This window comes from Orbicella faveolata, unplaced genomic scaffold, assembly GCF_042242905.1.
Source record: "Orbicella faveolata isolate gen_17 unplaced genomic scaffold, um_ofav_v1 contig_34, whole genome shotgun sequence".
NCBI lineage: Eukaryota > Metazoa > Cnidaria > Anthozoa > Scleractinia > Merulinidae > Orbicella > Orbicella faveolata.
The window spans coordinates 8667250-8692764 of NW_028301563.1; the positions used below are offsets into that span (position 1 = coordinate 8667250).

At 39.3% G+C, this 25515-nt stretch overlaps 1 protein-coding gene, 1 long non-coding RNA gene and 1 pseudogene across 8 annotated transcripts; 1 reads left to right on the forward strand and 2 right to left on the reverse strand.

Annotated features, from left to right (window-relative positions):
- Positions 1 to 7480: 7480 nt before the first annotated feature.
- Positions 7481 to 20317, reverse strand: LOC149104597 (ribitol 5-phosphate transferase FKRP-like). Of its 6 annotated transcripts, none has more exons than XM_089270961.1 (5): positions 19708 to 20317; positions 18921 to 19280; positions 18410 to 18458; positions 15356 to 15798; positions 7481 to 8191 (listed from the first exon to the last, which is right to left on the reverse strand). In XM_089270961.1, exons 4-5 carry the CDS (start codon positions 15597 to 15599, stop codon positions 7713 to 7715), a joined length of 723 nt encoding a protein of 240 aa, XP_089127087.1. In that variant the 5' UTR covers positions 15600 to 15798; positions 18410 to 18458; positions 18921 to 19280; positions 19708 to 20317; the 3' UTR covers positions 7481 to 7712. The 6 variants fall into 6 exon arrangements, with proteins under 6 accessions (XP_089127087.1, XP_089127089.1, XP_089127088.1 ...); XM_089270963.1 differs by having other exon boundaries at positions 19611 to 20317; XM_089270962.1 differs by having other exon boundaries at positions 18921 to 20317.
- LOC149104598 (uncharacterized) lies at positions 9237 to 11642 on the forward strand (annotated as a pseudogene).
- LOC149104599 (uncharacterized) lies at positions 11475 to 13485 on the reverse strand. Of its 2 annotated transcripts, none has more exons than XR_016201222.1 (2): positions 12661 to 13485; positions 11475 to 11868 (listed from the first exon to the last, which is right to left on the reverse strand). It is a non-coding gene; the product is annotated as an uncharacterized LOC149104599 (long non-coding RNA). The 2 variants fall into 2 exon arrangements; XR_016201223.1 differs by having other exon boundaries at positions 11475 to 12517.
- Positions 20318 to 25515: the final 5198 nt, after the last annotated feature.

Genomic DNA, 25515 nt, shown 5'->3' on the forward strand with positions numbered 1-25515 from the left:
GAACTGTACTCTAATGTGCATTAAAATGACTACAAGAGCTATCTGTGCATAAGTGCTGACTGTCAAGTCGAATTATACGATTATCATAATGACAATGATGGCAAATAGCCCGTTTTTCTGTGTTATTTTGGAGATGCTTGCTATTTGGTGGGGAGGTGGGTAGAGGTGCTTGGTCCGTAGATTAATGGCCATAATTATTGCATGTTTTGGAATTAAGATGTAGGATTGACCTGATTTCTCCATCGCAATTGGGAATTTGTACAGGTCGTTGTCAAAAAAGCAAAAGAGAAATTTCGCATTTGCAAATTCTTTTCAACTTCAGATCTGTCTTGTCCTGCCAAAAGTTATTTTCAGACCACACCCTATATCCCTTTTATCCGTTCGCGCCTACCCCCTTTTCACCAAAGATTAAAATCAAAATTCATAAAAAAAGTCTCCAGCCATAAGCATCTCACATTTTAATATAACAAATCAGTCTCTCGTCTTTGTTTGCCTGGCATGCTAGTGCCTGTGGCCTAATACACATTGAATGGGTCAGCAAATCGTTTAAGAAAATGTTATGTTATGTTATATTTGGACTATCGTTGCCGCAGGTCTTCCGTTTTTAAAATTCAGACAATGCCCTCACATGTTGAAATAAAGTTAGACTGTCTGCAGTTTTTTGTTTGGTTTTACCTTATTTTTGCAAAATATTTCATTTGATCTATCTTAACGTCATTATTTTGTAATTCATGTTCTCTCTCAGTCTAGTTTCATTCAAAGCTAATGGTAACATGTTTCGTCTGTTTTATGTTAACATGCTTTTTTTATATGAGAAATGGCTTATAAGTAGTAAAAAGTAAAGCAAAAAAGACCATTTAAACAAGAATGCTGTATTATCTCACATAACATAACAGTTAAATCACTCATCTTAATTTGTTGGACTTGGTTGTAACTCCAGTGCTCCAACATCGATAGCGATAGAAATGAGCTCCGGTGTCGATTTGTCTAATGGATATTGAGTTAGTGTACTGAATGTTAAAATAATAGCGCCGTGGCTAAGCACATCAGGCAAGCTGTAGAGATAGCCCGTTTGATTTAATTGTTTTTACAACAATCGACGACGACCTAATGAGTTTTTCTTTATATTTAAGCCTTGAAAGATGTGGAAAAAGTTGTGAAAAACTGCGATAGAAGTGATATTTCACAAGCAAATTACTTTCGTCTGTTCTAACTCCCATGCACCACTCGATTCTATTGTTTATAAACCAATCAGATACTAGTAGATAACTTGTATTGTGTCCTAAATAAATCCCTAGACCCAATGATGACATCGATGCTCTAAATTTTGACAGCTCGGTTTTAAACCCGGTGACATATTTCGTGTGATTTTGACAATTAAAGCGTCTGCATGTGATTTCTAAACTACATGCGATTCAGGAAGAAAGCGGAAGTCACGCCATACCTTGCACATGCTCCGAATCGTGAGGCTACCTTTTAAGATTTCCTCTTTATGCTCACGTTCATTAATGCTTGACAGCTCGTCAATAAATAAGTTAACATCACAAGCATAGCAGTTGTTATTGGGGATATCGCCTGCATGTCGGTTTTATGGATTTGTAACTTTATCGAAGAAACCACGACTTCTTTCAAAGCTTTTAACCTTTACCCACATCCGTATGACAGCTTTTCTGCAGATTTCACAATCGCGTAGGAAAATACAAATATTGGTTAATCTCGGCTTTCTGAGAAAAAGGCAAAAGATTTTATTCCTTCTAAAACTAACATCAATTTACTATTGCCCCTTAGCAATAAAAAAAGATGAAAAAAAGATCGAGTACAAGCGCATGTTAGGAAAAGGATCACCCGTTCACTGTTCTACAATTTATGAACTTTAATGCATTTTTTAGAGATTGCCGATTGATTTGTAGAGATTGCTTACTATTTGGTATAAAGCCCGTTGATCTATAACAATTTTTTGAATTGAAATCGTATTCTGGATCCTGAAGAAGTCCAGTTTATGCCGTTCATGAATGAAAAAAAATTATCAATGAGACATCTATAGAAGAATGAGAATTAACACTGACGACGAATTTGCGAAACTCTAGCTAGTAAAGTATTTAAAAGCGGATCACGGCGCAGGAAAACCGCCCTTATTTAAGACGGATTAAGCCTTTTAGTGAGTTTAGAAAAGTCAGTTCTTCTCCCGGGTGGGGGGGGGGGGGGGTACTTCCTTATATGGGCTATATAGGTATGTGCAGCCCCAAAGGGTAGGGTTTTTCAGCCGTTTTGGTCATAACTAGGGTATCGATTTTGATCATTCTGGTTATAAATAGGGTATGGTTTTTGCACTCTGGTCTTGAATTGGGTATGTTTCTTAGAAGCAGCTGCTTTTTCATCATTATCAATAAGACCGTCAACAAAAGCCCTTCATAACTTATGTTTAGACCAACTGTGTCAGCCGCAGCTTTCATGAATAGGCTATCGAATTTTTGGTCAGGTCATAAATAGGGTAGCAAAAAACTCAGATTTTGGTCATAAATTGGGTAAGGGTTTTGGGAAGTGGGCCGCACACCCCCACCCAACTTTTCTAGAAGTATCCCCCGGGGTTCTGCTCAATGATGGCATAAATTTTAATGTAAATTCTGAGAATTTGGTGCTGTGTCAAAACAATATCACTAAGTTGATGATCTTCTCTATTTCCATCACATTCCTGCTGGTTAATGTGTTGGAACTGTAAAGAGAAATATAAGTTTGATCACTTCTGGTAAAAGTGCTAGACAACGGTCCGTGACGTGCGAAATGTCTCCATACTGTTCGATGTTAGTTTTACACTATATGTATGGAATTAGAAAATTAAAGTAGATACGTACTCGCTATGCAACATGTCCTAAGTAAGCAAGGAAAATGCGCTCCGAGGATAGGGAAGCTTTTTTATTTCAGGTGTTTAGAGTGGCCTCCACGTCACATAACGTGTCTGGAATGTGTCAACAAATCATTTAGAGAGAGTAGCCTCTGAGAAGGATCTATAGGATTGCATTGTTCGTTGTGTATTTCTTTATCCTGGTTTGCCGACTTTTCTATTTTATCTTTCCTAATTTGAATCTCATTCCATCTTCTATATGGACGAAGACTTTGCATGTTTGGCACAATAAAAAAAAAAACTCCTGTTTACATAGCGATAGACTGTTTTGTGTTTGCTAGGTTCAAGCGTGTTTAAACTAGAAAGACCTTTTAAATTAAATTACTACGTTAAAACAAACAGCTAACAAAACTAAAAAAAAGAAGTGGGGCCTTGTTCGTGAAATCATCTGCGCTATTAATTGGGGTTTACAAATATGCTGCTCCATCGTTCCTCTTTTGCTTCGCATTCGTGAATTCGCGTCACACGCCAGGAAAATAAAAGGAGTGACTGCAGTTTATTGATACTGCTTAAAGGAATGTTAAATATTTACTTCCCTTTGCTTGGTTTAGGTGATTTTAAAGTTAAAGAGCTGAAATGACATCGTATCCCAAGCACAGCCGCGTCTCTTTGTTTGTTAAATCACTTTTAAAATCGACGTTGGACATTTTTCTGTTTCAGTGATGCGTAAGAAGCATGATCGCTCATATCCCGGACACGCATCCCTATGACGGCCTGTCACAGGGAAGCTTGTCTCAGTATTTTTCCACGCGTCTGATCACAGACCCGTGAGAAAATATTGAGAAATGCGTGTTAATCTTTCCGGGGAAAAAAGACAAAAGGTTTTTATGTTACAAAAATATAAGCCGCTTACTGATTCTACTTAGTAGTATTGAAAAAAAAAGAAAAAAAAGAATACAACTATGTTGAGAAAGCATGCTCGTTGAAACAAGACTGGTATTTTAATGATCTTTAATGACAGTCAGGTCTCGAGAAGGTTATGGTAACACAGCTGGATAGACTATATTTATGAATAGCTCAGTGTGTGAAAACTGGATCACGTTGTAAAACAAATATTTCTCACTTTGGAACAATTATGTTATGTCGTTCCTTCAAAAGTGAGTTAACAGAAGAATAGAATTAAGGTGATTTCTTAGTATCAGACTGGGCTTTCTTCATCAGTTACATGCGTGACTAGCGCGAGCAACCATTGAGAAGATGGCGGCTTTTTTTGACTTCACGGCTTAGCCCGTCTGAGCAATAAATCGTCATTCTTTGGTAAACGAATATAGTCACGTATAATGTCTCGCTTATTGTGGGTCATCCCATTTCTGTACAAAGAATATGGACCTATTACTATTCTCCTGAAGAATAAAAAAATGTGGTTTTTTTCCTAGCAACATAAACGCGGACTTAGCGAGAACTTGTGATAAAGTAACAAGTGGCCTAAAGAATACTGCATGCAAGAATTGAAACAGAACTTTACTTATCATACATTACTTTGCAGCAACATTTTGCTTTTTGCAGGCTTATTTTCTCGGTTCTTAAAAGAGTTAAATGAACGGCTCAAACAGAAGACCTCTCTGGAAGCTTACATCGTAAGGAATTTTAAAGTGATTTATTCGTAGGCATTGTGACCTCTTTCGTCCAGCCTAAATTCTCAAATCACATTACAATGGTTAATTCGTAATCTGGCAAAGAACGGAAATTTTGCATGTAACTAGCACGAGCTTGTGAAATTTCGTTCTGTAATTCGTAACTTGCTTTACCTTTTTTTTTTTTAATAACTTACTTTAAGCGAGGAGCCTTATATAGTAGAGCATCTTGGTTTGCTATCCCTGCCCAATGACACACGATTTAGACCTAAATAAATGAAGTTTCTGTTAACCTAAATAGCGATCATCGTTAGCACGCACCAATCAGTTAACCCTCTTTAACTTCTGTGACATATTTCATGGCAATTTGTAACTGAAGCGAGATCATTAAGATATTAGAGAAAATATATCATCTCACCGCAGTCCGGTCCCGGCGTTGAAAAATCGATTCTAATGAGATTGTAGGTGACCATCCACTGAATCACAAATCTGTAGTAAATTACGTTTAAGATCCTTCTATTTGGGACAATCAAACTACGGAAGCTGAGGCCTTATGCAATTGAATCAGGTCATCCGAAACATTACCTGAAACCAGCAACAAAAATTCCTTTGAACTACATTCAAAACAGCAAGTCAAACAGCAAGTCGATTTAGGCGGATTGAGGCCAGAGCGCGAAACGTGATACACGAGCGCGAAGCTCGATCACGAGCGCAACTCGCGAATTGAAATAATAATAATAAAAAAAATGTATACTTAATTGGCCACTTCCCATTGGGGCTTTTCAGGACCAATGTAGACAAACAATGATACATAAATATTCAAATAAACACTCGGTTAAGAATCCCAACTGGCGAGAGACAGACCAGTTGGCTATTTACAAGCGCAGCCGAGAATTTGAACTCGGGGCTACCGAGAACAGCATCAGCTAGCGGTCAGAACGGGATATGATCCCAAGACTTACGGATTTCAAATCCGGCTTTCTAACCACTCGGCCACACTGTCTCCACACGCTCCGCGCTTGTGTTTCGCGCCTTACCGTGTCCCGACTACTGTACTTCAACTGTTCAGGAGGCGACAGGTCAGATCGGGCCGACGCCGTAGAAATTCGTCAGTCAGAAGAAAGGATTAGGTCCCTTTCCCATCGTCATAACTATTCTAGCCTGCGTAGCAAGCGTTTCCTTGGGATTGGGGAACAAAGAAAGACCTATGAACGGGATTTTCGGTGTTTTACCCTCGCCAAAAATGGAGCGAGAGCCAAAAAAAGATTTTTTACGCGGTAATTCTTTGCTCCCGAACCCCACGGTAACACTTGCTAACCAGGCTATAACTATATATTCTCCAAACTAAAGCAGATTACAATACGAAGCGGCAAACAGCGAACAAATTGTTAAAACACTAACGTGACCGACCGCAACGTGTTTGAATTTCTAGTGCAACGAAAAATACTCTCCCCAGTTTCGTTCGCATCAAGAGACCAAGATGGCGGTCCATCGAACTCAACGATAGATATATACGATCTCACAAAAAAATAGAGGAATTCAATTAATCTAGCCTGTTATCGTCCCTTGCCACAAGTTTCCTGGAGTCGTTTGCCCACGTACGGATGATTAAACTTGCACCAGACATCATGTAAAGCTGCTCTTTTTGGCTAATCGCAACAATTTATTTTAGACTTTCAATTACAAATATAATCACTGATTCATTATCTTTTTGCGTAGGTCCTAGAAATACTTAGCACCTCTCAAAATAATTTATGGAACTTCTACAGAACATCGGTCCTATCCAACTTGCATGGGACATCACGCATCGCTACTTTTTGGCTAATCACAGCATGTTATTTTAGATTTTTAACAACAAATAAAATAAGTTAATCACATTTTAAGAAAGGTCCTGAAAAAATTTAGTTCCTCTTAAAAAAAAAAAAAAACAGAAAAAAGCAATAACTATAACATCTACAAAACATCGGTCGGTTTTAAAATTGACTTATCTTGTATATTTTATTGAATTTATATGAAGACTTTCAGTTACAACCGCCTGATGCAAAGTACAGTAGCACATGAAAGTACACGTGATCCTCAGTAGTTTTCACTTGAACGGTCATAACCTAGGAATTCATCCACAGCACAATAAACAGTACCACATGAAAGTACTTCTCGCTTTCATTTGAATGGTAACACACCAAGGTTTCATCCAAAGACTTTAAAGAAAAAACCACCTTTTATAGCATAAACAGTACAACATGAAAGTATTACTCAGTCGGTCTCATTTGAACGGTAACGCACTAGGGTTTCATCCACAGACTTAAAAATTAGAACCACCTTGTACGGCATAATAAACAGTACCAAATGAAAGCACTGCTCAATAGCTTTCATTTGTATGGTCACATGCTAAGGTTTCATCGCAGACTTAAGGTCATTCCCCTGTATTGTATTGCGCGCCCTTACTGCGCATAATTTATGGCGTCATTAGCGCGCGTTCGTGTACGCGCACATTGAAAACATTGCGGATTTGCTTTGATATTGAGTTCTGTCAGTTGAAAAATGGCTATAGCTCACTAACGAGCTCGGGCATTTTTTTCTAGTCATTTTAATCAGCTAATCATTAGCTTTGCGTTAGAAAAAACATCTGATTTCTATGTTTGAAAATTGAATAAATAAGAAAAATAGCAGCTGCATTGTAGTCTTTTCTATTTTGCAGTTTGATAGCCGTGACAGGCAATTTGGTTCTAATATTTTAACAAGGATTCAGCTGTCTGTCATAATCAAACTGAAAAGGTTTATTTGTGTTCGACACAAGTATTGACTGTAGTTTGAGGCGTGTTTAATTTCATGAGTCTGGGCTCAGAAAGAGTTTACAATAACTTAGAATACGTTCTTGTAATAAACATTAAATAACGCTAAAATGGGACATTTTCAATGCCTCACTGCTCCTTAACGAGCATGGGCACCCCCTTTTTTATTTTATAAGTTAAGTTCTCATATAATAAATATTCATTGGACAAAGTTTGAACAAAAATCTATGTTCAATTTTATTTCAGGGGAATTACCTTAAAAGTTATAACCACTTTGTACCGCATAATAAACAGTACCACATGAAAGTACAGCTCAATAGCCTACACTTGAATGGTCACACACTAGAGATTCATCCACTCATTTAATACACTTAACCAATATAATCAATAGTACCACACAATATTATTACTCACTAACATCTTAACTTTCCGCTGCGTGTGATTTTAGCATCCATTGCTTGCTCTTAAAAGACAGGGCACCCAGCACTTCCATTTGTATGGAAATTGAAACCCAAATAGTCCGTAAGTGTAAGGGTATCTGAAAGACAATAAGCGTTCCGGGGAGTTGGGAATTGCGACATGGACTCCGTGGAAATTGATCCTCGCTGGTGGCACGATCCATGACTCAGGAAACGTCTCCAAGGTATGATGGTATTTAAGAATGAAGTTGTCCCCTGACGAGGATGGATAGAATTTGTGAAGCATTACCTCTGTTTTGGCGCTAGTTGTCCTATTTGCTGGTATCCACCTCACGAAATCAGCGGTCGCATTCCCAAAGATTGCCATGAAACCATTTGCTTTAATTCCTGATCTCGTCAACTCCGAATAGGCGTTTATGCTCTGTGTTCTTAAAATAAATGATATATCTGCGTCGTGGTCGTGTGGCAGAATGTCTCCCGTGTGATAAGCACCAAGAAGGGTTCCTGAAACGAAATAGTACCAACAAAAGTAATCTTAAGTCTTTGCTGTCACGTTTTTTTTTTTTTTGAATAATACAGGCTAAACGAATCCGTTAATTACTGCATGTTTAGTCTTTCCACAAAACCTCTATTTTGCCAAGCGAATTTTAAAAGTAAAACCAAGGGATTAGCGTACCCCTCAATATTACATTAATGAATTGATTATTTGAATATTGAACACCGTTGAAAATGGTGAATTTTTTTTTTCTGACACTACTCGGAGCTACCTGTAAATCACCGCAAATCTGCTTTTTGTTTGGAAAATCCACGGTTCTACGTGTTAAGAGTTTCACCTCTGAATTGGTCGGAGAGAGATTTCCGTGCTCATAAATTCGGTCGCGCTGGCTCATTGCCGCCATTTTGAGAGGAAATTGTATTCTCTAAGAAGAAATCGTCTTTTAATTTGAACAATAATTCGCGCCTTTTTTTAAAAACGAATACGAGTTACTTACTTATAACCGCAAAATTACAGACCCGCGAAAAGTGTTTTCGCGGCAATGAATCACCCGTAATCTAATACCTGCTATTTAGTTCTTTATCAAAGGAGAACGGAAGGTAAAAAACGAAGTTATCGTTGCATATTTGCAACAGAGCAAATAGTTTGTTTTGAGTAAAAATTGCAGTATTTGTCCATATTTGTCCTTTCTTAACGCGTTTTGACTGGAAAATTGCTCACGACATTCATACTATGTAGGTCCGCCATTTTGACCGCCATGTTGAAGGCTGGGCTGCATGGCATGACGTCATTGCGCTCACTTGCGTTCGCGCCAAATTTAATTTTTTTGCTCGGATGGAAAATGGTTCACTGCATTGCCGTAGGCTGTTCCAATAGATCACCTAGAGATTCTAAAAGAGGAATAAACTTTCATCGCCTTCCTTTAAAAGATAAAGGCCTTTTAAGCAAATGGCTTGCTCAGATAAAGAGAGAAAATTTGCCCCAAATGAAGCACTGCCACGTCTGTTCCGAACACTTTGAGCCCACGTGTTTTGCAAGTGAGTACCGCTAGATATTTTGCCAGACAATTTAAGCAGACGTCGCTTAAAAGAGGATGCCGTTCCAACTTTGTTTCAACACACAAAAAAGTTAAGCCTAAGGCCGTCCAGCGAGCGCCGAAGAAATAGAGCTCTACACGAAGAGGTAAGTCATGTATTCGCGGTATAAAACTGACTCTACTGATATGACCTGACGTGACCTTTTGGCCGCCGTGTTACTTTTCTGGCAAGCAAGCTTTAAACAAATTATCCTTCGTTCACAAAATTGTATTTGCTATTTTAGGCCCTCAATCAAATACTGGATGCTTGTGATAGTAATTCGCAAGAGTCGGGCCAATCCAGAGCGAAAGTCGCGCAGCCTTTTCAAGATGCAAATGTCACGACTTCTGCGGTTCCTGATTACAATGTCAGTCAGACTTTCGGTGACAAAGAAAAACCACAAAGGAAGAGGAGAAAACTACCTATTTCAAAGATAGTTTTGGTGGATGCCTCTACTGACACTGAAATAACAATGGTGGACCAAGCTTGTCAAACAGATTTACCTTTTGTTGTGCATTCACCTCATAAATTTAAATCCATTCCCTTAGCAGACGTTCGTCACGCTGTAGCGAATGACCACAGCTATGCCGCCCTCTTAAGTGATTCCCCTGTTGTGCCCGCTAAGCAAGTCCCTAGGGTTTCTGGCAAAGATTTTCCAGAATGCAAGAGGACGTTGGATTTCTCCGAAATTGACACATCGGATTTTCCTCAAATTGACTGCCAAGAAGAGGAAATTGAAGATGAGTGGATTCCATCCGATGTTTCAGATCATGAAGAATCGGACATGTCGGACCTAAGTGATTATGAAGTTAGGGAATTTAGTGAAAGTTTCGACTTTGAAGACGAGGATTTCGATATAAAAACTGAAATTCGTGACGATGACGAGGAAAAGGAGTCCACGAACTGGCTTAACGAAGATTGCGGTGATCTTCACCAAGAGCGAAAGTTCTTGGTATTTGAAAGCAAACTAAAAGAGCTTTTTTCTCGTCACGTGCACTGTCCAAACTGTGGACGGAACTTGGAAAAAGCATCATTAAAAACCAAGGGGTCTCTTGCGACTATTGAATGCCTTGGTTGCTGTGATCAACCATTACGATGGCAAACACAGCCGTTTGTAAGTTCAATGGCCGCTGGAAATTTGCTGTTCAGCGCTGGAATTCTATTTACCGGCAACGATTACAGCAATATTGCTAATTTTACAAAGGCAACCAACGTCCAATTTTTTAGCCTGAGAAATTTTAGCTCTACTCAGAAAAAGTACCTCTTCCCCATTGTTAACAAAAAATTTGCTGAGCATCAAATGGATATTCTTAACGAAGTGAGAAACACCGAGGTTGTAGCAGGAGGTGATGGTCGCTGTGACAGCCCAGGCCACTCGGCTAAATACGGCACGTACAGCATTGTGAACACAGCTTCATCTAAAGTTCTTGACTTCTCTCTGGTCCAGGTAACAGAGGTCAAAAATTCAAATGCGATGGAGCTGGAGGGCCTAAAACGTTGCCTAGATCACCTACAACGGGAACAAGTGGCTATTGCAAAGCTTGCTACAGGTAGGCACGTGCAAGTCAGAGCGCACATGAAAAAAGAGAGGCCGCACATCAAACACAACTTCGATGTTTGGCATTTAGCAAAGTCTGTTCAGAAGAAGCTATCCAAAAAGGCTCAATCAAAGCCATGTGCGACATTGAAACCCTGGATACACTCCATCATAACTCACCTCTGGTGGTGTGCAAAAACCTCGCAGGGCAATTCTACCGACTGTGTGGAACGATGGAAATCCATCGTTTACCACACGGCTAATATCCACCACTGGGACGGATGTTAGCATTTCCACCAGTGTGCACACCCACCCATCCCAAGAGAAACAGAGAGAAGGAAAGACTTGTTAAAGGTTGGAAGCCCTGCTCATGACACCCTGAAGGAGGTAGCCTTGAACAAGTCGCTTCTAAACGACATCGGCATGCTAGCCGAGTTTATCCACACTGGCGTTTTAGAAATGTACCATGGCCTCATGGCAAAGAAGTACTGCCAAAAAGTGCAGCACTACTCATATGATGGCATGAGGGCTCGCACCCAGTTAGCTGTTCTTGACCACAACCACAATGTAGGAAGGAGCCAAGGCCAAACCAAGGAGGGTGCAAAGAAACACAAATTTGTCTCCCCCAAGGGAAGTGTTGGGTGGATTGCAAAGCCGCAATACGAGGAAAAATCGTACGCATTTTTAAATGATTTAATGGTTTCTCTCCTTGCATTCAAGAAAGGTGACATTGAAGTTCCCCTGCTACCTCCCAAACCCGCCGCCGCGAACATCGCTCCAACCCACAGGCCACCCAAGAACGACTTGCTAGAGAAGCACAGATCTCGTTTTAATACAGGAAACTAACTGAATGATTTATATTTAATTTCTAACAATCTCCTGTATCCAGGATAATTCCACTTCTGAGTAACTTTCATCATGGGTGCGAAAGCCCGTGTAATTCCCATCTGCGTTTGGATACACGGCTCGTATTGCTTTCACTACACAAGCAGGGATTACTTTTCTCACGTATCTCCCCAGTCTGTCATGTACCCACCAAGTAAACTGGTGGTAAGCTGCGTAACGATAATTGCTGCAAAAAGAAAACATACGAATGAAACGTGTATTGCAAAATCTTTTCAAATTTGCTCAAGTTATGATGGAAAGGAAGGCTGAAAGGTCATTGCAATTGCCGTGACAATTTGCTATCACCCGCTGATCGGGGTGTAGCTACACAGAACTGTCAGTCGCTTCTGTTTATTAATTTCATTTCGTAGAACCTACAGGAAATTTAGGCAATGGCCGTGTGTGTAAAATGTAGTCGACTGAGTTCAATGAACGAATAATTCTTTCACTAAGTCTACAGTTACTAAAACGATTCGTGTAGTTTAGCTACTTATATCTTTCAAAATTGTGTTGCAGTATTGATAGGGCTAATCAAGTATCTCAAACTGATTCTTGTATTATAATGACAATTAAACGTTTTAACATCCTTACAGAATTTGTGACATACAGAGTGCCTGTGGCAAATTGATCTAATCTACATCATCCCAGGAAAAGAGCAAAACGATTAACAATGTTGGAGATGTGGTACGTACACATTAGCAAGTTCCCGTGGCGCTCGTATGCCACGCGCCTGACTCAAACCAACAATGGCCGTCTCCAACACTTCTCTTCGCAAGCATTCAGTTTCGAAATCAGGATGACGACTTATACAGCGAATAGGGGATCGTCCTCTAAATCTAAGTCATAAAATAAAAAAGCAGCAATGACAAATGGAAAACAAATGGCTGGGTTTTCATAAGCGAAAATACAAGGACTAAATCAAAACAGTGAATGAATCGTTTCATGAAATTTATTATCCTTCTAATCAACAATATTTCACCTGATATTTTTGTCATGGCTTCTTCGATCTCTTGGCAGCAAACGCACTCTCTCTCCTGCTGATTTTCCCAGTTTTCACAATGCTCGCAATTACACCAAGAGGTATTTCCCCTCCTTGCAAGCTCGTTCTGGCCGTCAGCTGTATTTTCTCCATCGGAATCCGAGAAATTTCGCATGGGTTCGAAGGAATAGGGTTCAAACTCAGCCATATTTTGTAACTGTATTATCAAGCGTTCTGTTGTCCCAAACTATATACAATATAGCTGCGAAAATCCGCGACTAATCACGACTAATGAAGGGCGAGAACACCAAAACATAGCACGCGGAGGCGAGCACGCAAAGTAGGAAAGAAAGCTTGAGCGCTTTGACGTCACGAGATGGCGGACGGTAATCCTTATTTGGAAGTAACCGGAAGAGAATGCTAACAAAATGGCGGATGTTCAATTCTGGCGAGTACTCTTAGTTTTCTATTTGATTTGCACTGAAATACGAACTTTTTTCAATCGATTCTTTGTAATTTACGTTCTTTCTACAATTTCAGATCATTTCAAAAATTATACCCTGTAGCCTTCCGTTCTCCTTTAATCCACGTTCACGTCACTAGTAAAGGGCTTATAGACTTTGTCCTGTATTCTGTATAGCTCTGCTTTATTTAGTCAAGTGTTCAAGTGAATATACGAAAGATCATAAATTTGAACTGCGGAGAAAGGTATGAAGATATGATTGATCATCGCAGTTATATTTATTGCGAAATTAAAGCCTGAAAAAAGTTCAGACTTGAACGGGATTCGAACCTATGACCTCTGCGGTACCGGCGGAGTGCTTTACCAACTGAGCTATCAAGCCAACTGGGTAGTGAGTTCGTAATATACCCATAGGTGGTGAAGACTACAAGTGAATATATGAAAGAGATCATACATTTGAACATATATTTGACACTCGAACAAGTATCAATGCAATTAACTATCGATGAGGAAAACTATAATCATTTGCGCCAATTCTGAAACTAAGTATAAATGTTCATTATAAAATAAAGATCAGTATTCTGACAAATCTCGCGAAATTTAGTTTATTTTCGCGTATTTTATAGACAAATTTAGGCCTCGCAAAATTACTCCCTCGAAAATAAGTAGCAATAAAGCATACACGTGTACGTGCGAACGTATCTTAAGGTCTTAAGGTTACAGTATATCTTCAGGGGTGTCTCGCGTGCAAGCGATGTAGCGCGTGCAGTTTAAGCGGTAGATACCTAAACCCCCTATATCAAATTAAAGCTTAAAACAACAACCTTTTCCTCGACAAATTAAAGCTTATAGAGCTGGCTATCAAACTATACCAAGAATTTTGAATAAATTGAATTTCCGAATTTTTCACGACCACTGAATGCGAGCGCCCGAATCACCTTTCGAAAGCTACAAGTCAAAGCGAATTTCGTTTTTCGCCAACTTAATTTTTTTCCTCGGTTTCGCCGCCCAAAGCGCTTAAAAAACGTGTCTGCGTTTTGGCATATTCAATTGCAGTAAAAAGTTACAGAACATTTTCGAAATAGGATTAAAAAAATGTGGAGTGATCGTACAAAAATCGCTCTCGAAGAAAAGGTATTTCGAAATTAACAATTCCCAAATTTGAGGGCAATTGAGCAAATTCCCTTTGAGTTGTAACTCTTTAAAGTGTTTGCTTCAAGTGAAAAAAAAATTTATTCGAAAAAACAGCTCTAAGAAAAATCTTCTGCTTCGTAAACAAACTCCGCCCACAAACGCCTTCAACTGGGTTCTCAGATAACTGAGCCAATCAGTGCAGGAAAATTTTACTACCGTTAACCTCCTTGTGAAATTTACGCGCGAATCTCTAAAAAGCTCTTGTGTTTCGCAATGCGCTCAAGGAACCAAAGGCGGAGAGATAATTTTTCTGTAGCTCGGTTTTTTTTGAAGCTGGTCTCGCTAAATGGGGAAGACTAAAAAGGATACGAACGCTAGAGTGACTGAGCGAAGAAAGCAAACAAAAGAAAGCGCGGGAGCAACTGTGTGTGGTCAACTGTGCATGAATGATATTTCAAATGGTCTCAATGAGTCCGGCGATTCGCCGATATCGGACTCATCAGAAGAGTCTCTGTTAGCATCCCTGTTATTGCTGTCAAGTTCCGAAATTTTTACAGAACCTTTTTTTACTCTTACCACGAATATTTTGCCCGCCTTATTCGATAGCTATAGCTTCATCCGCGTGGCGAACTTTCGCTTCTTCACTCATTGATGTATTTTCATTCGTTCTTTGCTGTTTTGGCTTTTTCGAACTGGTCCATGGTTTTAACGTGGTCTATGTTTACTTATAACTTAATAGAGTTACACCTAATACCCAAAATACTGGGTAGTCAGAACAACTATGCTGTTCAACTGAGTAGTCAATTCGTGACGTCCATACAGGTAATTCCCGCGAAAATCGTCTCGGTTGATTGCATACGCACCATATGGCTGTCAATCAAGAGGTAAACTTTTACTTCCGGTGAAGCGTAAAACCGCAATTTGTCTGCCAATATTAAGCCTTTTTCAATTTTTTTTGTCATGAATTAGAGATTATTCCTCGACCACTACTTTGACCCAAAAATCCAAATTTGAAGAAAATTTTCGACCCGAAGGTATACTGTAACCTTAATATCACAATTAATTCTATTCTAATTAGAAGCATAAACAGCAACTCACCATAGTCGAGCCAATACTGAACACCAGACTTGTCAAACACCCTCGAGATATTCTGCACCATAATCCTCAAATTTTGACGTTTGTCATCAGTTAAATAACACTCGTCATTATAGCCACCACTCGCAGATGGAAGAATAACCAGGTGGAGACTAACAAGAACTACGAGCAAGATGATTAACATGACTGTCAATCCTTTGTTTGTTAGGTTGCGTTGTCTTCGAGGTGCCAACTTACAGCAAAACATGCTCGGCTTGATTTTCTGGTCATCAGTCTTTGATATGATGAACTCAGAATGCTTCGCAACAGCTTTGACGAAATAACGCGGGGAACAATATTGTATTATTCAAAGCAAAACATGTTGAGACAGGCGTATTTTGGAGCTGGTGGTTTTGTCTCTCTCACTTGGATCCTGGCTTCGAATGCTCATCTGCATGCAGCGAATCCTGCATATACAAATAAGGAGTCTAATTAGTTACCGGATGCATCATTAAAAAAAGAATTCATTCTTTAAGAGTAGTCTTTCTTTAGACACACAACATTCGCAGATATCACTGCTTCAAGGCTGCCCTACCGTCTCCATATCGATGAGATCTCTTGCAAGGAATTACAAAAATACTGTAAATGTGAAAAATTAGTCGTCGTGGTTCACGTTCTACAGAGAACGCAGAATTTGGTCATTCACGTTGTTGTTTTGCAGAGGACAGCAAAGAAATGCACCAAGAATCATAACGCACGTGCACAGCCATTGTTATCCTCATTAAACCTTTTGTTTAGCGACGTTGCCGTTGCCGTTGCCGTCGTGCTTTTCTCAATTAAGCTCCCTACTTGTAGTATAGAAGGAGTGACAGTCGTAGCTTTGACGATGATTTTCTCCAGCAGTGAGAGGATATTCAGCGATTACTCAAGAACATAGTCGGTATTTGGGCCGGATAGGTGAAGACTCTTCGAAAAACGACGAGGACTAATCGGGGAATCAATGATATAACTTTAAAATTTCTCTAGTATACACCGTAAACGTAATGTGGTTTTTCTGTTATGGTGATGCAGTGGTTTCGATTTCGATTCCGAGAATCGTGCGGTATGGTGGCCGACATCGGAGTGGAGGACTGAAAAGAGAAAATCTCCCCTGACATGTCGCGCTTTGAATAACCAAAACTTACTAAGGTCTCCAATTATTATGATACTTAGATAACATGGAATGTAATGAAAACAATAAAGGTTTGTGATCTTGTGATACCAAAAGAAACGGAAGCAAACTAAACACGGGCAAGTCACGCAATCTTTTATCAAAGTGAGTCTGACGCAAATGACCATGAAGCGATTGCTTCGAAGATTCGTCCACAGTTTTGAGAATCGCTTGGCATTTCTGAAAGATCGTAAAATAATCTCAGGAGGTCCCATTGCTAAGTTGTTCCGTCGAAATTGTACAAAAATTTCGGGCTATGACTCCGACTATAAATTGTAGATGTCGAGAATAGGCCGGGCCGAGGACATGGCGATTTTAATTTAGTATACTCATACTCAACCTCAGAAAATTCTGAATTAAATAGGAAACCAAAAACGAAATCGGTATCCCTTAGATTTTCCAAACAATCATAGATTGTTTAAGAGCTTCAATATGGCATTCCGTGGAAAATGTGTCAAAATTTCAGACCGGCGGGCAGGCTATAAGCAACTCCATGCAAAAGCCGTACCCGATTACCGGGTATATGATCGAAGAATTGCCTTAACCAAACAACTGACAGCTAATGAAAGAAAGAAGACGTTTTACTCGAGCGAAACGCTTCAATACTACAAATGCATCAGCGTTGCGTAGGACTAGAGAAATGTACCTTAAGCTTGGGAATCATTTCCCAAAGTTCGCTCTCGAGTACAAGAACAGTGGTACAGCTTTAAAATTAATAGGGTACTTTTTGTACTCTCTATAAACTCAGTGTTATTCAATGTTACCTTTAAAAAGACCCAACGGCCCGAGGAGCGTGTTTTTCCTTTCGAATCAAATTGAAAGCGCGATTCTATAACCGCATGATATTTTCCGCGTTGGGGTATCTGTGTGGTATGCTAATTTGATTCGTTGCCACATGGTATAAGCAGTCCGGAATATCCCGATATATTAGGACGGCTGTGTTGTCACGAAACGCGTGTTTTGGCTGGAGTGTTGTGTTTCACAACAAACCAAGAGATTCAAAATGGCGGACAAAGAGAGTCGCTCATACTTTCCAATGCCATGAACGCGGGCCCTCAGGAGGTGTATATTTATCTCGAATTGGGTTAAATACTGTCCAAATAATAAAATGTAAGGAAAGTTTGTGTTCGCGTTCCATGTCACAGACAATTCCGCCCAGATAACGATTATCCTCGGACCGAAGGAAGCATTACGGAACGCAATGCGGGCTAAGTTTGACGAGCTGCAGTTATCATTCTTTAAAAAGACGGTACAATCGGTAAGCATCTTTACTCTGCATTTTTCTAAGCACAGAAATGATCGATATGAGAATTGAGGCTTTCCTCTTATCTAGGGATTATTGGGCCGAAATCGACAGCACGCGCGTGTTCTTATATGCCAGCAAAGATAAATTGTGAATGTCCAAAATGTTATACATTTTGGCTAAATCGAGGAAATGAAATCAAAATTGAAGCAGAATTTTCAATAACGCATACGAGTGAGACATTCTTGTTCTTTTATACAAAATAAACTAAGCTAGAAAAATAGTGTTGTCAGATGCATAGATAGTCAAAAATTCCGTTAATATATTCTTTGTAAATCTGAAATTTCTCCATTTTGGTATTTATCTCAAATATTTCTTATATCTATTTGTTGCTGTGCTAAAAGATATCATGTCTGATTTCCACATTTAAATTATGAAAGTTTACATATAATTGTTGACTTTAACAAGTTATTTACCCAAAAATATCCAATATATAATTCCTGGACAGGTTGACAATGGAGCATTGACAATCCATCCACATGTTCTAAGGTTTTATTATATATTTATTTAAACTGATACAAAACAAACTCAGTCTTGAAAGTAAAATCCATTTTATTTTACTCACTTTTTACGTACTCTCAACCTTGAATTTGCCTCTTGGCAGAATGCAGGACCTGAAATAAATCACAAGCGCTTAGAAGATTATTACATTGCTCACAGATGTCAATATTATTACAAATGTATTTTTCGTTTTAAAATATGAATTTATTTTGAATTTAGTTACCACATTAGTTCTCAGTAAATAATTAAGAGAGTGCCCTCAAGTGGTCTGATGACTCATATGTTTTCTATTTTTTATTACATATTCTTAACCAAACTGAAATGTTTCCTGTTCACAATCAATTAATGTTTTGCATTAGTTTCACAATTAGTAACGTTCAACACTCAACACTACATTCTAAACTCTTGTACTTTTTCAGTCTTTGCTTTCATAATAATTATTTTGCAAAAATATTACTTTCTGGTACATTCAAACTTCATGGGGAGGTGAAAAGAATCATCATCTACTAGGAACAGCTGCAGTGTGTATAGGTTTTAAAAAAATGCCAAAAAAGAGTACAATGCCCCCTACAAACCTTAACTTAAATGTTTGCATGGCCCTCAAACGTCTGGTAAATGAGCACAAACAATCTCCTCTACCCTTTGTGCCATTCCTTGGGATACCGATAGAATCATTTACAGGGAATCACTGCACTACCCCTGGCTTGTCTGTTTCGCTGCCACCTCTGCGCTGCAGGTGGTTTTCAACAGGCTGTTGGCTCTCCAGTGATACAACTGGGGTACACATTTGGTGAATCCACCAACACGGAGACCTCCCGCCCAAATTTGTTTAATTTCGTCCGCGTACTTAGCGACGTCTTCTTTCCTCTCTTTTCCATTTTTTCCCCACAAACTCGGTAAAGTGCCTCGAGCAGTCGAGTATGCTCTTCCATGTACTTAAGAGAGAAAAATTGAAAACAACTGTCATAAAAATGAAGGAACAATGCATTACTCAAGCCTTATAACAACAGCGGTTCAAGTACACTTGTAGGGCCTCAAATTCAAAGAGAGTTTACAAAATACTGGCGTTGTTTGCAACCGTGGAATTTGGCCTGATGAAACTTTAACAACACTAGAACCAGTAAAAAATATAAACAGCTCAATTAAAAATACGCAAATACTAGAAAATAACGCCTACTCTTAATATTTGACCACAAAATCGCGTGTACATCGTCGCTTGACACCAAAAAAACTGAATGATTAGAAGACAGTTCACGTTCTCTCACTACCAAAAAGGCCGCTTATTCTCCTTCTCAACGTTTGGTCGCAAAAAAGTCCCGTTTAATGCTGGCTAGAGTCTATGCGAGACTGGAAACAACATACTTTCTTTGTCCGCATGAAAAGTCCGCCATTTTCCCTGCTAACAATAGCTTCGTGACGTCATGGCTGTCCTAATATATCGGGATATTCCGGACTGATAAGCGCAGACTAGACGTACTGCCTCTGCATAAATTATGCTTATTAGACCTTTATTTAGTCCCTTGGTTGAAGCGTAACACAACACTGCCCCGTGTGTCACACATTTGTGCTATCATTAAAAATACGCAAACTAGCGTATTTCCGGCTGTTGCTTGTTTCCGCCCATAGATACCTTAAATAGACGCTGAGGTAATCTTACTTGCAGTTTTGAAACCTACATTGCCAGCTGACTTCAACAGGACAGTCATGGCGGTATTTACCCCGGCGGTATTTCTTAATTTCTCGATGCTTTCTCGATGCTCCTTCTGTGCGTTCTTCAAAGACTGCACAGACTATAAACACGACTCGTGGACCTGTCAGCGGGTTCGTAACAGTTCTAGGCTAAGGGTCGAACAAGACTGTCATCCGCTGTTTGGGAATACCTTCGCCAATGTAAAGCGGAAATTAACGTGGACAACGACTTGTGAGTCTGCGAGCCCGAGCCTGGAGCTGTGAGTCTCTTTTTGCGAGCCTCGAAAGATTCCCACAAAAAAACAAACAAACAAACAAACAAACAAAACACAAAAAAACAAAAACGGGCATAATGCCCTTATGTTTTATTCCTTTTTGAGAATTCCCTACATAATATAAGTGAAGAGAAGTAGGGCAATGAACCGGTTTGTCAAAAATGGAACGGCAAATTCGGTCGGACCGGTCCGACCGCAATATTTAGGTCGGAGGGAACCGAAACGGACCCTCCCATTTGACTTTCGACCGAAACGTCCGGAATTTTTGGCATAATGGAAAACACCCGCAGTCTTCATGTGTCGGTGCACTTAAGCATAGCAAGTGAGCTTGGTGATGGAGAGTTCCTTTTTTAAAAGTTATTTCTATCAATTACGCAGATATTTTAGGACGGACATTTTTCCCATCTTGCTTTTGAATTACCAGACTTTGGTAGCTGGACGCGAGGGAAACTTTTGCTACTCTTTAATTAGTTTGCAAGGAGTTGTGATATTTTTCAGCTGGGCAAATTGTACTGACTTTCACTGAGCGAAGTTTCGCGTTATAGCGAAATGAAGGGTCAATGAAGTACATAAATGATTTATACTCCAGCGAGATTGTCGGGATTTAAGCAAACTTTAAACGAAACTGATGTGTAAATATGGTTAAAAACCAACTTCGGCTTTTTTGTTGTTGTTGTTGTTGTTGTTTTGTTTTGTTTTTGTTTTATGGCCGGGCGGATGGGTTTTATCCTCAAACTATTGAATTGCTCGAAATAAGCGGTCGTCCTGTCGTTCGATTTTACCGGGGAACCATTAAAAAAAATTAAGAGCCTGGTTTCCCGAGAGACAAAGCAATGGACAACTGGCAAGCAAAAAACAAATATATGAATCTTTCATGGCGGTGCTTGATTAATGTTCTAGAGTATAATCTTGATTACCTAGAATTCGCCTCACTTGAACGTTTTCGTGTTTGACATTTGGGTAATAGTTAATATTACATAATCAACATTTGATACAAAAACTTCACTCGTAGATGAAAATATAAACTTACCTGCAGAATCTGTTCGATGAAACATGATGAAATTAAATTTAACACTGACAGAAAAATTACTTGCGCGGAATTTCACGCATGAAAAGAACATCGAAAATTTCTGTTCCTTCTGCCGAGTGTAGCATTTACTGGGTAAAACGTTAACGTTAAATCAAAAATTCGCAAAAAAAACCAGAAAAATCTAGAGTGGCTCGCAAAAATAGGCTCGCGGCTCGCGACTTGCGGCCCGGCTCGCAGGCTCGCACATTAGTCACGCGGAAATACTTTTTTGGGGGCGCGATACAGTATTTTTCTAGTCAGCGGTACACCTTAACAAAACTACAAAATGTCTCCTGGTCTGCAACTTTTACGTTGTTTTCGCAGCGAGTCTTGTCGACAGTCAAAAAGATACAAAACTTAGAGCGCACACTGTAAACTTAGCTTTTAAACTCCGCTCATTGAACTTGCACACGGTGTGAAATTGTTGTTGTTTCGTGAGAGTACATGCTCGCAAGTGGCGAGCCAGTGGCAATTTACGTTACGATGTGCGCTAAGGCTAAAACTAGGCAGCTTTTATGTTGCTGTAGCGGTGTTCTGAGGACATCAACTTCTCAAGTTTGTTGAATTGATGGGCTTTAACCGTATGAATCGGTATGTAAACGGCATTTCGATCAAATTCGTCGGGAAGACATGCTCGTGTTCGATTGGGGGCACTCACGTAAGTAAACACGGTCATCTTGTCCTCACTCGGTATCACCGAATTATAGACCAAGTTGGCCGAAATCGAAGCAGTACTTCGTATAAATCTTGGACACGTTGGTGTAACAAGTGTAGGAATGAATCCCCAAAAGGGTTCAAAATCTGGCCTCAACTCGAGGAAGAATTCACCAAGGTCTGTTTTATCATAAAATATCCAATTTTAATCACACTGTACTTCAGGAAGCTTGAGGCTGGCGAAAATAAAATTTTAAATTTTCATGTTTATTATTGTTTCTTTGTTTCTTGTCATAATTTCGAATTGTTGCAGTTCTGTATTTTGCTTTTAGCGCCTCTAAAGTGTGAAAATTATTTTAAACTAGTTGCATAGCTGTTAGAGTTTAGAAAAAGCTATTTAGCTATTAGAAAAAACCACAAGAAGTGCATGACATCTGAATATCTAAAGATGGCAGAAGACATGGAATACAAAGCTGTTTAAAGGATAATTAAAAATACATGCATATGTTATTGTAAGACAGTAAAAATACCATAAAATCTGGGTGATGACAACTTCCAGTTAAAACTCAATAAATGAATTTCATTTTTAGTTATAAATAGGCTATCCCCCCTGTATTCACACAACAATCTTCTGATTATGAGGCCACCCAGACAATTTCTGACCACATTACCTTAGAGCCTGAGACTCTGTATAACTTTCTAAAATTAATATTTGTTTACATATTACTATTATCTGGATTTCCCAATAGAAAACTTCTTCTATTGTACATTTTTTTCTATTCTGGCTCAGCAAAAGTCCTTTTAGATACTGTCCATGGATGACTTCCACATCAATGCTGTAAAAACACCAACTGAGAGAACACTGACCAATGCTCTCCATATGGCAACTCCTCTCCTGACCATTCAGCCATCTGTTGATGGTAGGGAGAGGCAGGGGGCAGGAGCCAGGGAGAATAAGGGGCAGGAGCCCGGGAGAATAGGGGGCAGGAGCCCGGAGAGAAACGCAAAATGCTAATTTTTGTCATTCATTAAGGCTTCAAATATTTTCAAAAACAAGAACTGAAAATGTTACTCGACTTTCATTTAGTGTCTTTAGAGACTTCTAGACCGACGGGCAAAGAAAAATTCACCTTTGGGCTCAAAATGAGGCTCAAAATGAAACCCTTTGACAGTGGTTACGTCATAGGTCATTCACTTGAAAGATGTGGGTAAGAGTAGCAAGGCTGAAAATGAAGGAAAAAAAGAAAAGGAAATGCCTAAGGACTGTGCAGCTAAATGACTAGGATGTGTTTTGAGTCTCTTAATCTACAGGGGACAGGAGCAGGACGAACAAGGGTGGGAGTCAAGAGATAGAGGTATGGGAAGTGGGAGGTTCTGACTCCACTGTCCCTTCCCCCACTTGATGCAGCACCTTGTCCCTAAGTAAAAGGTAATTATAAAGTCTGCATAGAGCCAAGTGGCCCATCAGGCCAGGCTTATCTTGGTTTCTGTAGCATGAACCGACTAGGAGTATTTCTACTACCCCTGGATAGGATGCTAGTTGATCACAGAGTTACCCCCACGATTAAATTCACCAGTACCCATATGTACACCTTTGTGGAGAGAGGCACTGTGAGAGTAAAAGTGTCTTGCCCAAAAACACAACACAATGTCCTTGACCAGGGCTCGAACACGGACCGCTCGATCCATTGCTGAGCGCACTAACCACAAGGCCACTGCACCTCCCACCTTGTCCCTTAGGCCTAACCTTAACCCTAAACCTAAAAAAAGGAGTCTGTAGATTTCAGTCAACTTTACCTTTTTTATCACTTGTGTATTTGACACAATTTCTAATTTCCTCGCTTTCTGCCATTCAGTTTACTGTACCAAAGCCTGATTTTAAGTGATTCGCAACTACTGACGGACCTTGTTTTTGCAACTTACAACTTCAGACTTTGCACAAAATTTCTCACTGGAGAAAAGCAATGTTGTAGAACTTAAGTGATGAACTAAATGTAATAAATATTAATTTATAAGAAATGTATCTGTTCTTTAATACATGCTTTTGTGTCTGGTATCTGAGTTAGATGCAGTGAAGATATATTACCAATGGTTTGTAGACGACAGTAAGCCAATTCAGGGACACAGTGGCATAAACAAAGCCACTTGTTAGCCAATTTATCACAGGAAAAAAATAAATACATATAATTACATATAAATAATTTATTGCCATCAGGTGCTATAATGTCTTGTAATAAAGTGGTTACAAGTTAAGTAAGAATCTTACAGAAGGGAGGATGATACAATATTATTACTAAGGGGATCATAATTAATTTCATATTGATTCAAAGCATGTGATATGTACATGTATGATTGCAATGTAAAAATTTTGTAGTGATTGAGCAAAGCTCATCTGAATTAAATTAAATCAAAGGAAAAACAACAACAGTCAATTATTTATATAAGTTGATAAAATGCACATGTAAGATAGGGAAATAGAAATCGAAAAGCTTCAAATGACTGAGTAAACAAAATAAACTAGTGGGTTTCATTGAGGAGTTGATTACTGCCTCTCTACAATGTTGAAAGTCTTTTCAGCATCAAAAGAAGTGAAACTTGACCACATTCCATAAGTGGAAGCGGTTTCTTGTAAAAAAATACAGGTGTTTGGGCATTTTAAAATATTTAGTTACATGTGCATACATGTACAAGGAAACGGTCTTGAAAATTTCCATGTACTATCAACATTTAATCGATGTAAACAAAAAAGACCTCAAGCAAGGAAAAATTGTCAATGAACCGAACATATTGAGCGGTCTTGCATGTTTTCAGTATTTCTAGCGTTCACTGCGGCCAACAAATCACAATATTTTCGATTTCTACTCCCTTCGCAAACGCCACCATTATATGAATGTAGGCTTAAACAATCTTTAATGATACAGAAATATCTTGTGAATGAAATGAACAAATGTAACAAATGTTTTATTCTGACAGCAAACGGCAGGTACAAAAAATTTATTTCACCCGTTCCAAAAGGCGCAGAAAGTCAGAAAGGTGATAGAAACGCCAAAACGCCAGTCTTTAAAGACAAATTCTTATCAAAGTTTCTTGGACGCGTTGGAAATGTAATCTCAATGAACAAGCACCACACGTCGGCGCAAAGTGAGTGTGAATAAAACGATCCCGACTTACATGTAGTACCTTAACCATTTCGCGCAAATTACACTTTAAATCCAACCAGTCTTCAAAATCCTTGCAAAACCTGCATACAGGACCAATCTTCTACTTTGCTGGATACCCATCGTTGATTTTGACAATTCTGAGGCGAGGGCGGCTGAAGCAACGCTATCCACGCTTCGTCCGCTCGAGCTGGCTCGAGTCAGCAAACTACACATTACTCCACACAAAATGACTCCCCTGTACCACTATTCTTTACGAACATTGCTTGAGTATTAAAAACCCATTTAAGGGCGTCAAGCTCACCAATAACGAGAAGTATCAAGG